The sequence below is a fragment of the Pundamilia nyererei genome, unplaced genomic scaffold (assembly GCF_000239375.1).
Source record: "Pundamilia nyererei isolate P.nyererei 1_Seehausen unplaced genomic scaffold, PunNye1.0 scaffold00004, whole genome shotgun sequence".
NCBI classification, from domain to species: Eukaryota; Metazoa; Chordata; class Actinopteri; order Cichliformes; family Cichlidae; genus Pundamilia; species Pundamilia nyererei.
The window spans coordinates 584,909-600,554 of record NW_005187405.1 but is presented as its reverse complement, the minus strand read 5'-3'; the positions used below and the strand labels follow the sequence as shown (position 1 = coordinate 600,554).

General features: G+C 42.4%; 1 protein-coding gene across 1 annotated transcript; it reads right to left on the bottom strand.

Annotated features, from left to right (window-relative positions):
- Positions 1 to 1,956: 1,956 nt before the first annotated feature.
- Positions 1,957 to 14,865, bottom strand: scinlb (scinderin like b). The gene is made up of 17 exons (XM_013912611.1): positions 14,732 to 14,865; positions 12,491 to 12,677; positions 11,323 to 11,477; positions 8,999 to 9,160; positions 8,712 to 8,861; positions 8,245 to 8,334; positions 7,992 to 8,124; positions 7,572 to 7,660; positions 7,255 to 7,470; positions 7,031 to 7,164; positions 6,759 to 6,849; positions 5,563 to 5,733; positions 5,299 to 5,473; positions 4,720 to 4,835; positions 3,258 to 3,335; positions 3,099 to 3,159; positions 1,957 to 2,855 (listed from the first exon to the last, which is right to left on the bottom strand). Exons 2-17 carry the CDS (start codon positions 12,498 to 12,500, stop codon positions 2,695 to 2,697), a joined length of 1,992 nt encoding a protein of 663 aa, XP_013768065.1. The 5' UTR covers positions 12,501 to 12,677; positions 14,732 to 14,865; the 3' UTR covers positions 1,957 to 2,694.
- Between the last annotated feature and the right edge of the window lie 781 nt (positions 14,866 to 15,646).

Below are 15,646 nucleotides of genomic sequence, written 5' to 3'. Positions count from 1 at the left end.
ACTGCAGCGAAACGGAGCTCTAATCTCCGAGTGTACAACCTCTGGACCCAGCGTGATCATCACCTGTTAATATGCTAACATGACTAACGCCAGCATCACTGCACGTAGCTCCGCTTATTTAAGCTCGTGTTAGCCTAAATACGTTCGAGCAGTACTAGCTAGCAGCCGTTTTTAATAAGTTAACGTGCTCTTGACAAATAAACCCTGCAGAAGCTCATACTGAACCAGCACTGAGCGCAGTTACCTGCTTGTACTTACAAGCACTGAGTAGGGCTGAATAAAATGAAGGCTGTCCAGTCACTGCTATGCCAAAGTTGAACAAATGTCTGATGTCGTCTGAATATTTCTTAATGAGGTATTGTTCACAAAGTGACCCGTGCAGTGCTCTATACAGCTTACATCCTTTGAGAGAAATAATTTCAAGTATTAATATTTGTTGTCCAATACTCAGGAGCTGCCCTCAGATTCAGACCTCAGCACCACTCAGTGACAACAGAAAACTCATCCTTTTTCTTCACTCTTTGTAGCAACTCCAAAATTAACCGATGAAAATAGTACATAGGTTAAACAGGTGGTTTGAAAGACTTTTATTGTGAAATTACTGACTTTTAGAAATAAAACCCTATCAGTGAAGGTTTGTCTCAACTAGTTTGTTGCACCGCTGATTCCGCTGGTGGAAACAGCAACTGGCCAGTCAAACTGCCCAGCATACATGCCCAGGGCCAATAAGCAGTTAGGTGTGTTGAATATAGTGGTGAGGAAAAGAATAAATACTTCATATTCTGACGGCTTAGTATGAGAGCACTCTGCCTTGCTGCTTTCGCTAAGCCTGCTGTATGTTTTCCCCTTTTGTCCTCTATGTTGCCTTGTGTGTTCCTGGTAGGAGGTGTAAATTGGTGCAGCTTGGGCACCCGTGCAGTCCCCCTGGGGCACTTAAGAGCTGTCTATCTTTCCATCTATTTATTGGTCCATCCAGAACAATGCTATTTGTTTGGTTGGCCCTGTCCATAATTATTCACGTTTTACACCAAACATTCAAGCACTCAACCAACTGCTGACACCATTGACTAACACACCTCATGAAAGTAATTATGTTTTTTGTTTATTTTTGTTTAATAACTTTGCACATTTTGGTTAAAGCAGTGACTCTCACATTTTTTGTCATGGAGCTAGAATCACTGACTTATACACATAGTTAATAAAGACCTTGGTACATTTCTATCAAATATGTCTCACACGACTCCTATAAAGTACTCAGGACCTTTGGTGGCCTGTGCCCTCGGTCTTATTAGGCACACGCACACAGTTTTTAATATGAAATTATTTAAATGTTTGTGTTTTTGTAACCAGTGCTCATAATCACAGTATTTTATCTTATTTTACCTTATCCTATCTTAAATTGGTTTTCCAGTAAACCAAAGATTTTAGGTTGTATTTTACTAAAGAAGGCCCTTTCACGTGCCCCCTTATTTTCCAAGAATCCACCACAGTGGTTGAATCTGTATGTTTGATTTGGTGCAGAGTTTATGCCATATGCACTTTCTGATACAGCCCTCCCATTTATCCAAGCTTCAAAGGGCTGGCACTTGGAGTACACTAGCTTTTGATCCCCCTGGAGCGGGGTTTGTGTCCTCTCCTGGAGGAGATAACATTGACTGTACCCAAATGTGAGTATACACAGCAGTGCAAAAAATAAAAATTGTGCTAAGGCCACTTCCTCTATTAAAGTGTGTTGCCATCCTGAAGTACAGTGCAGCTGTGAGCAGAGTTTTAATTTCTTCTTCCTACTTCTACTGCTGTTGCAACAAGATCCCATTTTGCTTTATTCCCCATCCAACAGAGACATTTAGTGATATGTGGCTGTTAGACCTTGCGATTTCTGTAGGCAGAATAATAAATACGCTGGTGGTGCAGTGCACTGGCTTTCAAGGCTCAAGAATGCTCAATAACCACAAGTTTGAAACACTGTGAGCTTTATTTAAAAGTCATCTATGTGAAAATCCCATTTAATAGATTTTTAACATGTGACATACACATACCATTGTGTGAATGGGTGGGTGACTGATTGTGTAAAGCCCTTTGGGGTCCTTAGGGACTAGAGAAGCACTATACAAATACAGGCCATTTACCATTGTGTGACTCTTAAATTCATGAGCACAGATCCCCCCCCCAAAAAAGCTCCGTGCAACTCATAGCAAGTATACAACTTTCCATTATCAATCATAAAACACCATGCATTTATGTGTACTAAAGAAGTAAGCTGTTTTGATATAGAAACTGTAAGGAAAGCATGAGAGAATGGCTCCTTCTGAACACACAAGTAGAACAGTAAAAAAAACAGAAACAGAGGATTTGTCCAGCTGCCTAAATGGCTTTCGTATTTTCTTATTCCTATTAGAGCCCTCAGTGGGTATTTGCTAAACATGTAAAGGCTTTTGGACATGATCAATCAACCATTTTGATCAATTAAACATAACTGCTAGCAGAAGCCATCGTTTGCGTGCAGATGTGCTTCATTCCTGTTTATGAAGCCCAGTACACTGCACTGTTGCCGAGGCAGCTATTAAGGGTGATAACGACGATAGCATTGGTTTTTGGCACTTGGGGATTGAAATTAAAATGAATAAAAACAGCATTAGGGACTGCAGGATAGGTAAGGAGTCAGACATAGACGGAGAGCCTGGAGTTCTGTGTTCAGAAGCGGGCACGGATTCGGTCCAATGGATCTGTGTCCCACATCTTGGGATCCCAAGCCTGGAACCAGCCAGTGAAAGTTGGAGGCTCTGCTCCCTGTTTGATGGTGGTGATGGGAATTCCTTTGCGACCGGAGGGATCCGAGTCCACATATTCTTTTGCTGCACAACAAGAAGGAAGAGAGGGGAAGGGACAGGTGGAGAGATGGAGGATGAGAATGTGAAGAGAGGTGGTGTTTACCTCTGATCTTAAAGTTTTTGGTTTTTGATTTGAAACTTAAAATACTTAAGCACAATAAGTTTTCTGATTCTGTTTCACATGCAAGATGCTGTCAAACAGTATCTTGCGTGTGCTTTGGAAATCATCTTTTTCTTAAACTTTTTTTCAGTTGCAATGTAACAAACCTATCTTGGGAGCTCCTTCCTTTTCCACGTCATTGGCATCTTTGCCAATCCAAATGTAGACCTAGAGACAGGAGAGATTTAAAAAGTCATAATTTTAAAAGTATGTCCTACAAAAGTTGTGAAAGTGACATTTCACACATGCCAGAAAGATCACCTCACCTGATCCCAGGTGTCAAGGAGCATTACATCATCAGTGGCCAGATCTGATTGAGTGAAGTCTCCAGGAACTTCTTCCACCTGAGAGATGGGACAAAAGGAAGCTCAGACTGACTGCCTGCAGGGTTTAGGTGCGTTCAAATGTCACAGTCCTTCCCAAATTAGCACTATACGCTGATCAGGCATAACATTAAGAGTAATGACAGGTGAAGTGAGTAACACTGATTATCTCTTCATTGTGGCAGCTGTTAGTGGGTGGGATATATGGCACTCATCCAAGATGACGCCAGTGTTCATGGCGGGCCGTCTCTTCGACTTCTGTCTGCTGTTTGTTATTTGTTCTTTTTTTGTTGTCCTGATGTCTACGTGCTTTTCACATATATTAGGGAGCAATTGAACATTTTGTCTGAAGAGTTAGAAGCTGGAAAAATCGGCAGGTGTGAGGATCTGAGTGAGTTTGATGAGGGCTATATTAGGATTAACGAGGCCCTTGTGGGGTGTTCTTGGTCTGTAGTGGTCAGTATCTATCAAAAGTGATCCAAGGATGGACCAGTGGTGAACCATCGACAGGGTTACTGGTGGCCAAGGCTCACTGATGCACTAGTGGTCTAATCCAACAGATAAGCTAATGTAGCTCAAATTACCCAAAAAGTTCATGCTGGTTCTGATAGAAAGGTGTCAGAATACAAGTTTGTTGTGTACAGGGCTGCATAACCACACACTAGTCAGGGTGTCCATGCTGAATACTGTCCACTGCCTAAAGCACCAACAATGGACTCGTGAGCATCAGAAATGGACCACAGAGCAATGCGAGAAGGTGATCTGGTCTGATGAATCATGTTTTCTTTTACCTCATGTGGATGGCCACGTGCGTGTGCATCACTTACCAGGAACACCTGGCACCATGATACATTATGGGAAGAAGGCGAGCTTGTGGAGGCAGTGTGACGTTTGGGCAATGCTCTACTGGGAAATCTTGGGTCCTGCCATCCATGTGGATGTTACTTTGACACGTACTACATTCTTAAGCATTGTTGCAGACCATGTGCATCCTTTCATGTGAACGGTACTCCCTGATGGCAGTGGCCTCTTTCAGCAGGATAATGCACCCTGCCACAAAGCAGGAATGGTTTAGGAATGGTTTGAGGAGCACAACAGCGAGTTTGAGATGCTGACTCCGAATTATCCAGATATTAATCCTGTAGGATATGCTGGACAAACAAGTCTGATTCATGGATGTGCCATTTCCCAACTTAGACAACTTAAAGTATCTGTTGCTAACATCTTGGTGCCAGATACCACAGGGGTCTACTGGCATCCAAGCCTAGACCGATCAGGGCTTTTTTGGGAGCAAAAGGGAGACCAACACAATATTAGGACATGGTCACAATGCCTGATCTTTAGCCAGATGTGACATCTTTACTCTAAAAAAAAAGTTTGAGCTGCATTCTTCTCCCTGACTTACACTGAGTCTTCCTGTTTTGTTGGAGCAGCCAAAGAGACGTGGGGGTCTGATCCCGCTCTGCAGACTCTTTGACGTCTGGTAATCCGTTTTGCCTCCCAGAGCAGACCAGAAGTCAGCTGTGAGAGAAGAATACACAACCGACGTTAGCTACACGTAACATTTAATTGATGCTTAATTTGTTTGGACAGGAAGTGAATCACAGCCTCTTTGGGCCCCTGACTAATAAAATGCATCAGCTCTTTAAGTGTAATCATAATCAGACCTGAAATGTTAGTGTTCACTATCACTGACGCCATCAGGCATCAATGCGAATGCCAAATAAAGGTAGAATTTGATGGCTTTACATAAGTAATTTCTTAGCTTATATACACTTTTACATTTTGTAAGTAACTTAAAAACAGCCAAACAGTCTTTTATCACTCAATTGTGAATCAAAATCAAAAGAATTAGAATGAGATTAAATATTTCCCATAAAATACCTCCTTTTTTTAATCGTCAGATAAATAAAAGAAAAGGCGCAGAGTTAGTTTCTTTGAGCAATAAACAAGGAAAGTTCTGACTTTTATGTTGGGGACTCACCTGGCTCCTTGCCCTCTGACACATTGCTGGGACTACCACCCAGGAAAGCCACCACATGCTTGGCTGCTTGCATCTCTTTATCGCTGGCGCCCACGCCACGCCACACAAACAAGCCACTTGCCGTTTTCAACACAAAAACATCGTTGGTGTTCAGATTGGAGGCAGTAGCTTGGACCTGAGGAACCACACAAGTGAGAGGAGCAAATAAGAACTCTCTTGTACACACACACACACACACATACAGTGTGTTGCAAACCAGCTTACCTCCACCGCACGGGTAGCATTGGAGGAGCTCTGCCGGATGTGGAAGAGGCGACTGCTGGCGGCTTGTGTCTGTCCACCTTTGCGTGACGTTCCTCCACTGTGGATGATCATTGGCTTGTCCTTGAAGATGCTCATCAGGTGGGGAGGCTCCTGACCCTGTGACACTCTCACCTGTGGGTATTAACAAAATTCACCAGCAAAGGCAATGACTAATCCAGTTATTCCAGTTTAGCTACAGATTGTGTTCTTAGGGTTACCAACACCAAAGTGAAGTGGTAATCTAAGGTTCCGTATCACTATGTGCAGGAATAACAAGACTGAAATAGATCAATGCTCACTTGATATTCACTGTAATTAAATTGAGTTTCAGCTAAGTGATTTTTATATAAATGCAACACAACTGGGGAAAAAATTGAAAATTTTTAACTAAATAGCAATATAGCATGATTATTATCTAATATTTTAAATACTTTAGTTTATTTTTAAAGAAAATACTCAATGATATCAGCTGTGTTGGCATGGTTGTGTGAGAAAATCAGCTGAAAACATCTCAGAAATGTCTTAATGTCTCCAGTATGGCTGAGAGTTTGATGTATAACCAGCACTAACTGAGGGTCAAGGTTTAGCCACGTTTTAATGCAGTTCTTGTAGTTATGGCACCTTATCTATTAAAACGTGCTGCAGGTTGGATCGGATCAAAATAAAAATTATAGAAACACTGCCCTCTGCTGGTTATCCTGGGGGGTGTTTTTTTCTTTCTTATGGGATCTTTATGAGGCAATTAGTTTTCATCATCTACACTAAATCCTCTGTAATAGTTAATAAATTTGAAGTATCGGAAGAGAGGCAGAAAATATTTGTTTTAGTCGTTGTTACACAGCCCATAAGTTAAAAATGGTGCGTACTAGTTATGTGGGAAGTGTGATGAGTAGATTCAAAGAAAGATAAACGTTATATGTATTAAGGTTAGTTTGAGAGCCATAAGCTCTCACTCAATGAAGGATCTCATATCACCTTTATCTGTTCATGTCAGTCATTTAGGGAGAAAAATTACACTAATACAATAACTGCTCACATTATTTAGATTGTTTCTTTAACATTTCTAAGTCATACATTACATTACAGGGTCTTTCTGTGATTACACACACTTCTTTAGTGCATGTGATGTTGAGGTGTGTAGTGGGTCAGGTTCTAACCTGAACTGGGGCTCCTCCCATTGAGTCATCCAGCTTCACTGTGAGGAACGCCGAAGCGGCCAGTTCGTCTTGTGTGCACTTCAGCCCCTGCCTGACACAGTAGCACCAACACAGTCTGAAACACGTCATTAACTCGTGCGTTTGTGTGTGTGTGAGTGTGTGAGATAGAGAGAGAGATCTTAGACAGGGTGTGGCACACTCTGCCACAGCTTTTACTTCATACTAATTTAAAGAGATTATACGCTTTATACATGTTTTGCTGTTTTACCCACCAAGTGTATATGATGTGCTGCTCCCGTGATCCCTGTCTGTAGCTGTAGAGGATGAGGTAACAGTCGCCCCCATAGAAGTGACCATAAGAGGAGGGATCCACGGGCACATTTGCACCATTCTCGACACGCCATATCTAGAACACCAGACCCAATCTTTAAAAAAAACCAAAACCTTACAGCTGTGTTTACCTGTGCTATTGTTTCACTTTTTAACACCCTCCTACCTGGACTTTGCCCTTGCCATCATCCACCATGCCGTGCTGCGCTGCCATGGCTTTGTTTGTGTGTAGGGTGGAGGCATCAAAGGGAACCTGCTCCACTTTGGCTATGCGGCCAATAGTGTAGGCCTTACTGGGACCTGTGGTCTCATCCTTATCCCTCCAGTCGGAAAAGAACTGCTTAAAGAGAGACGTTTCGCCACCTGCAGGAAGTACTTGGATCTGCAAGTCAAACAGAGATTTGGCTTTACGGTTAGCTGCACTGTGGGATTTACAATTTGTTTGTTTTTTTGTCTAAGTTACTAAGTACATGTTGGCTTTACCGTTGTATTTTTGTTGTATCCCTTATCAGTGATGAACTTCTGACCTGCAGCCATGGCTGCTTTACGCTCCGACACAGTGGCCTTAGGGCCTGTTGGAATCAGATAAAACAAAGGCGGTGTAATTCACCTTTATGTTATTCAGAGTGAGAAATATCTGCGGATATTTACGTAAAGAGGCTAATTGCAGTGCAGTCATAAAACACAAAATTACTGCTGTAGATTTCCTGTTATTGTTCAGCAGTGCCAAAAATAAAACCAGCAGCATTTAAATATACCTCTTTCACATGTGTAGCCTTAATCAGAGAGACCAAAAAGGTGTAAACACACGCTTTCCAATCATTTCTTTGTTAGAATTTGTGCAAAAAGAAGAAGAAAAAAGCACAATGTTAGAAGTGTTATCACAAAAATGTTTTGCTGCACCTTTCCACACAAAGATGGTCTTGTCCACCCCGTTGTCCAGGATGTAGCACTCCTCTGGAGACAGCATGGCCTGTTTGAAGGGACTGGATGCAGCCACAGACGACACCTTCATAGAGCCAGATGCATCTGAGATCTAAAAGAAAAGGAAAGAGGCCCCATGAGGTACTGATTTCTTTTTTGCTATGAAATCTTTCCACCCTTGTATCAAAGCCAGGGTGTTCACATTTATTTGACTGTCACTTGTGCTTCTCACCATGTAGAGGGCAGCCTTCTTCCTGTTGGAAGTCTCCACCTTGTCGTCATCCGGAGTACTGGGGGCGATGGAGGTTTTTGGTCCTAGAACCTAAACAACAATCAAGGGCATTAATCACTAAAGGTTTATCATGATTAGCACTGATTAAATGCTTTTTAGTGCAAATATAAACACAGCTTTATTCAGATAAAAAAAAAATCTCTATAAATTGAAAGTATGCTCGTTAAACCAGCCCTCCCCTAACTCTCTCTATCTCATTAGGCATCTTGTTGTAAAGGAAGTGTTTACTAAGCTGCCCTGGCACAGAGCTGGCGTATGAGCAGCACTTACAAAGGGCAGCATTGACTAAGTCTGTCGAATGCATTAATTGCACTTAAAGCTCCTGCTCTCAAGTGATCACCTCCGAGGTTAAAGTGTGGTGACATTTGCTAGAAGAGGGAGACGAGTGAGGAATGTGCGTGTCTGACCTCTATGATGGGAGCCGGCTCGTCCCCCTCCTCCACCATATGCACTTTGGCTCTGCCGTTCCTCTCATTATCTCTGATGTCGATGGTGACCTCGGAGGCCTTCAGCCGCTCAAAACGGTTACACTCACTGCCGCACCACTGATAGATGTCCTGCAGGAGGGGAGAACCCGGGAAAGGAGGTTTAAAGATGTGAAAGCCTTAACTATTTCACAGAAACTGTAGAGGTTAAACTGCACTCTGTACATACAGTAGCAAACACACACACAAATAAAAAAAGAACAGCTCACCTTTCCCAGGTCAATGATGAAACAGTCTCCTTTGTTGAAGCTGTCCCAGGACATATTCACCTCGGTTGCTCTGATGACCCTGCGACCCTTAACGTGCAACAGGCGTTTTACATCCACGCCGTTGGTCACTACATGTTTGAAACCTGAGGCCACACCTCCTTTCTGTGAAATCCAATGATGATTCGCATTAAGTTTTATCCTGTGAATATTCTTTCAAATCTAAGCAATGCGGGGGATGAGCTGATTTAAGAGAAGATGAGCTATCTTTACACCTGAGCTGCAGTTTTAGTTACAACTACTACACACGGGCCAAATGACCAGGTAAGTCACAAATGTTCACGGGGAGGACGTGTGGAGTCAGCTGACGGTGAAATGAGTTTGACACAGGACTGTAAAATCTTAAGGAACAACTGGTTCCTTAAGACATGCTGTCAGTTAATGGCATAACCACATGCTATCACTCAGAGTTAACAAAGACAATGGGCGGAAAAGAAACTAACATGATGACTGAGGATAAAATGAAGATTGTTGTGTGCAACACGCCGTTGTACCTGGGGGATGGGATTATCACGTAATGTGCCGTCCTTGGTAGAGCCAATAAACAAAGCAAGTATTTAGAAAACATGCAAATGAACAGAAATACCCTCTGCTGGAGAAGAACAACATGATGATCCTTGTCAGTTTATAACCACACAAAAAATGAACTGAAATAGAAGTTGAATTAAATGTTTGTGTTTTGTAGACTTTTAAAAATCTCATAATGTGATTTTCCTCAACATGATCCTTCTGCAAGCTACTTTGCAACCTTCCTCACCCCAGTTTCTCATTTGTATGCTCTTTCTGACCTTACTCGGTGTAATGCCTGCCACCACTGATGCCTCCTCTGCTGTGTTTGTTGTGTATCCAGAGCTTTACCGCCAATGGAATTTGACTAAAGTGGTTTTTACTGAAATATGGGTGAAAACAACAACAAAGGAAACTTGCTTAAATTAGACTTTGAAATAAAAAAACCACCCAGAAGAGTCAGTGACTCATCCTCTGCTGCTGAGGTCAGATGACTAGAGTGTTGTTAGACTTTCGGGGGGCGTGGCTACTTTGACCACCAAATGAAAACCACATTCATCCTGTTATTGGTCAAATGGTAGCAATTTTTTCCGTGGCAACAACGCATGCTCTGTTTATTGTCAGAATAGTTTACTGAAAGTGAAGTTACCAAAGCTCTGTCGAGAATGTGAGGTTTGGTTCTGTTTCGGCTTCGCTGTGTCCCAAACACAGCCAGTGTGCTTGGACTCTGCAACATATGCAGAGCAGAACTCTCCAAAAAGTAGTAAGCAAGCATTCGGGCTAATTACATTTAACTAAAGCCACAAAGGGGGGTTGGGGTTATGAGAAACAGATGGCTGTTAAAAGTGGTTTAGCTTGTGTTTCTCAGTATCCTTATTTGCAGAGGCTGGTTGCCTAGGTTATAATCAATCAGTCCATCAGACACACCATCAGAGAGATATAGAAAAAAGGGGGAATGCTATGATTTCTTTGAACTTCAGAATCATCAGCTCATCTCAACAGCAAAGTTCACAGGACGCTGGTAATCATTAACACTGCAGACATGTTTCAGTCAAACAGAGTTCTGCAGCAGATCACTGTTCGATGTTTAAAATATTAGTCATCACACCTCTCACTGTTTACAGGATTTATATATTTTTATGGTTCTGTTTTTTAATAGGAGCAGAAAAAAAAAAAGAAATCATTACAGAAATGTCCCTTATTTAGTTACTAATTTAAACCAGCGGTTCCTCTTCTCCTATCAATAGCCTTTTATTAGCTGACTGGAACCTGTCATTTACTTGCTCATTACCAGCTTCACTTTTTGGACTCTGCTAGTGTAGCTTTGCATGATTTTCAGGTCAAAATAATGCTTGTTTTTCTTATCAAAGTTTCTTCAGAGACATGTCAAAATGAAACCTGGTGTGACGTTAACTTGTCTGCCATTTTGCACGTGCGACATAATAATAAATAATACAGGGGAAGCCAAATAAGGCTCCAGTCACAGCCCCTTAAAACCACCGGTCTTGGGGGAAAAATGTGTATTCCTCACCGAGCTGACGAGTGGTTGCTCAATTTTTCTGGCGGTGGCTGGCGGTGACCAGTCAGTGACCCCCCCATGGCAACCCACCTCACCCCAGTTTTCGTTATTTGTCAGTTGTTAGAGCAAAATGTGTATCTTATGACTGGTTGGCAAAAATCTTTTTTATTGCTTTGTTCAGTCACAGATTGTCAGAGTCGCCTGTAGTTTGCATGAAGATCCCGACTTCCATAAAGCTCACCTGGTACTTGATGCCTGACTTGAAGTAACCCAGGAAAGTGTTGGACTCGTAGTTCTGCACCTCCCTGTACTGCACCGGGCCACCACCCAGGAAGTCATCCAGCTGTGAGGCAAAGATCGCTGTCGCTCCACTCTCATCCTGTGAACACTCATCCCCTGCAGAAAATAGACGTTTGTAACCGGCTAGTTCTAGAAACAGTCCTGCAACTGCTTCGTATTCACGCTCAAAACTCAAGCTTCTTACAGAGAAATCTGCAGCGCTTTAGTGCAAGCAGTAACCTTATGCGCCCTCTGAGTCAGGACTGGAGTCATGGTTATAATTGCATAAACCACATGAGCAGCAGAGCCTCTCTGTATCCTGTTATTACTGTCAGATGGCACACAACATGGATAAAACTATTCCACAAGTTTTATCTGACTAACATTGATCCCAGACGGAAGGATTAATTGTGTCCCAGTGTTATAAAGACTGTAATGTGTTGCAGATGGTTGGATGGCATTGGATGCAGACTGGCAGGGAACTGCGCAAACCTGCAAAAAACTAGTACTCGTCTCTAATGATCTGCAGGGGCATTCCAGATGTGAGTCATCCAGCAGTTTGTTTTATGTGTCTGTTTTTGTTATGCAACCAAAAGGAAAAAAGAAAACGTTTGGGGTGGAGTATAGGCTTTTCCTTCGCTGCATTGTTCAGGGTGGTTAAAGTTGCACATCACTGAGTGTTCTGTTCACTCATAATTTAATTCTAAGCCACAAAAAGGGAACTGTGCAGGCAAGAGGAATTTCACAAACTCCTGTTACTTTAAGCTCCTCACACAAGGGAGGATGTTTCAGGTCTAAGATCTAAAAACCTAAAGCAGTTTCCAAAACCAGGCTATTGTGGTGCAAGCTCACGATGAAGCAAGGGTATCTGCTCTCATTAAACCCAAAGCTACACCTGTCTGTTTGTGAGTTTAAGTACTACAAATTGCAGGGAAACGCAGCAGCTCTAGAGGAAGTGACTTTTTAAAACTCTGAATATATCACTTAAGTTTGTAGCCGAGGAAAATGCCAAACATCATACTTTATCATGGAACTGGAATGAAAACAGATTTGCTTTGGTGCAATCAAACAAAACTAAGCAGAAGCCTCAGTAAAGTGCAATACTGCAGTTTGCAGCATCCATGTCTTACCCAACCACATGTGAATGTTGTATGATGGGGCTGAGGTGGTGAAGAGCAGCAGGTAGGCATCTCCGGTGTAAAAGGAGCCTTACAGGGCTTTGGGAACCGGCTTGAGGTCCATGTTCTCGATACGCCACACCTGCAGCCCTGGCTTCTTCCCTGCAGTTTCAAACTCCTTATGGCTAACCATGATGCTCTGAGACACGATGAAAATTAAAAAAGAAAAAAAGAAAAAGAGGAAGTAAATAGTCTTGAAGTTAAAGGAAGCCAGGTAGAGACACAGAAAATAATTTTAATGTTTTTGCCATGCAAAATGTGGCTGCAGTTGAACTCCTGGAAAGCCACAGAAAGCATTCTGAGAATGACAGAAACAGCAGACGCTGCTGAGAGCGCTCACAAACACAATGCAAAAGTTATTTTGTGCAACCAAATTTATGATGTGCTTCCTGAACAACAAACGCTAGATTGTGTCTTAACACCAATGGAGGAAGGGGGTGGTGGTAGGGGGGCTAACCACGGCAGTTTATAAATGTACGTTCTATCTCTCCTCTAAGCCGCTTCCATATTTGGACACTCACTGTAAACACTGAACTAGAAAGACAGGTTCTTTAACTATATCACGCACTGCTGCTCGACGTCTGTCAACCAACTTTCAATAATCATATTAGCCATGAACCGTACATCAATGACTCTCTGCTTAGTATCATATTTTATTTATTTATTTTGCACAAACTCATTGAAAAAAAAACCTAAATGGTCTGAGAAACCCTTTGTTGTTTCTAAAAAGTCATAATATATGCAGCATATTGTGACACCAGAGTCTGAGATAAAGTTACGTTTTTCAGAAATGACTGATGCAGGAACTTTGTACCATTATCAGCACGTATTTAATCAGAAAATCATATCTCCACTAAAATAAACAATACCACATTCCAGGCTGACAGTGCTGCGTGACCTGTATTGCTTGCTTCATAAACTCCTATCATATTTTTTATGGCTGATACTGGAGTGACTCTATAACATCACATAACGTCTGGACTGCTACAAAACACAGTGAGAAAGCTGAAGCACTGAGTCCAGGAACTCACAGGAGGTTCTTCTTAAATAAATGAATATTGTGATAAGGTTGAACGTTTGCTCCAAAGAAATTGAGAGATTATACGGTACAGATTGCTAGTTTGTCCAGATTACAGAAGAGCCTGATTACAAGTGTGGCTGCAGGATTATAGCTGTACTCTCAGACTAAGACTTCTCTAACTACGCAGCTCTGACCACGTCCACTTCCACTGCTGTAAAACCATAAACCTACATTTAATTTACATCCCCTTCATCTGATAACCACAGTGCTCATCACGCAGACTGAAATATTTAATGTTACTGAGAGTTTAAATCATACCAAACAAACACAATCCAAGGAATCACGCATCATGATCACCACTTATTGTTACTGCGATGTTTGCAGTGCTGTGTCTTAAACGAGCGGCCTGCAGCTCAGCTTTCAGTGAAGAAGGAAAGAAATTGAGTGGACTTCCTGTAAGAGGCTGATCAATAAGTGCTGCATCACGGACAAAACCTCCAGACCCCATAAAGTGCATGAACTGGAAACAGATGCACTGATATTAACGCTAATGTAACACAGTAATGAGCACAATGTTGCATCTCTGTGTGGTGGGGTGGGGGTCATATGCTGGGAAGAGCATCTTCCACCAGCTGTGCTTGTCTGCTGCAGACCTCTGATATATTTACATTTTTAAAAAAGTGCATTTGTGTTAAGAATGAAGTCTGTACTGCTTCTTCCTCTTTTTTGACTATTGTATAACTTCTTAACAACCACTGTCTATGTTCCAATTAAAGCTTCCGTTTCAATCATATTTCAATCGAACGATAACGATCAGCAGCAGTATGAAAGAATATCAAATATCACGAACTCTAACGCGTTCTCTCCTTCCTTTTCGCCCCTTTCGCTGGCTGCTGTGACTCAGGAAGAAGAAGAAAAAGAAGAGGGGGGAAAAAACAACAACAGCTGGAAACTTTCCACATCTGGAATTTCACTCGCTTTAAAAGTCCCAATCCTGCCTGGCTACATGAGAGCGAAAAGTCAGCGATTATCAGCTAAGATCGCGAGCTGTTCACCTTTGATCTAAAGAAATTATGCAAGAATTAAAAGTGCAGAAATGCCACAGCGTGTGCACCCACGTAGACTCGGTGGGGGAGAGGGGGGGGGAGGAGGAAAAAAAGGGGGAAACTCACAGTTTGTTTGAAGGATGAATCACACAGGAGAGAGAGAGAGATGAGCAGACGAGTCGATGGAGGTCGTAGATGCGGCAGTGAGGCGATTATGGACACTCTATGGTTTTGATGTGCTGCAGATGACGAGACGGAGGAGGAGGAAGGGGAGGAGGAGTGGTGCTGGGGGAGTGTCCAGCATGAATACTTCTCAGGCGGAGAGAAGCTTTCTGAGAAGAGAGGATTGTGCTGTGGTGATTCAGGAAGAAAGTCTGCCTTTACAGTGCTGTGCCAACACGACTGTGGACTGCACAGCGCAGATTATAAAGCTTTCATGCAGGGAGGGACAAAGTTCAGCATGCAGTGGCTTCTTAGAAGTAGCACCAGAATGCGTGACTTTAGGTTTGGCTTGAGATCGGTGTGACTGGGACAAACAAGAGCAGGGAAATGTGTCTGCCTTTAAAATCCTATAATGCAGAGGTATCATAGGAAATCAGATACTGTGAGTTGGGAAACAGCGTCAGCGGCTATATTCAAAAGACAACTGTGTGTTGATTTGAAACACAGATGTCAGTGACACTTCAACTTCCCCCTTGCTTGAATAAACCAGCCAGCCCTTGCAGATACAGGACACCACACATACCTCTAAACGAGAGCATCCAGAACATTCATTCGGTCTCATTAGCTTCAAGATAAACACATTATGTAAAACAACTTTTGGCTTTGTTACCATGGTGCACAAAACCCACGGGGCATCTCACCATTTGCACACATGAAAATACCACTCACGTTTGAAGGCATGCTTGCACAAGTCACACCCAGCATCTACCTGCTGTACTTCTTCTTTTACAACAGGCGCAGCGAAACAGAAAGTACCCTTTTCAGTTCTAATGACACCAATTAAAAACTCACCTGGTCCACACCTTCTGAAATTCTTTA

What these genes read in the sequence shown, in the direction of transcription:
- scinlb (XM_013912611.1), bottom strand. An exon ending in AGAAGGCTGCCCTCTACATG is followed by an intron (nt 8,125 to 8,244) that starts GTGAGAAGCACA and finishes CTTTTCTTTTAG; the next exon opens with ATCTCAGATGCATCTGGCTC. An exon ending in GACCATCTTTGTGTGGAAAG is followed by an intron (nt 7,661 to 7,991) that starts GTGCAGCAAAAC and finishes TGATTCCAACAG; the next exon opens with GCCCTAAGGCCACTGTGTCG.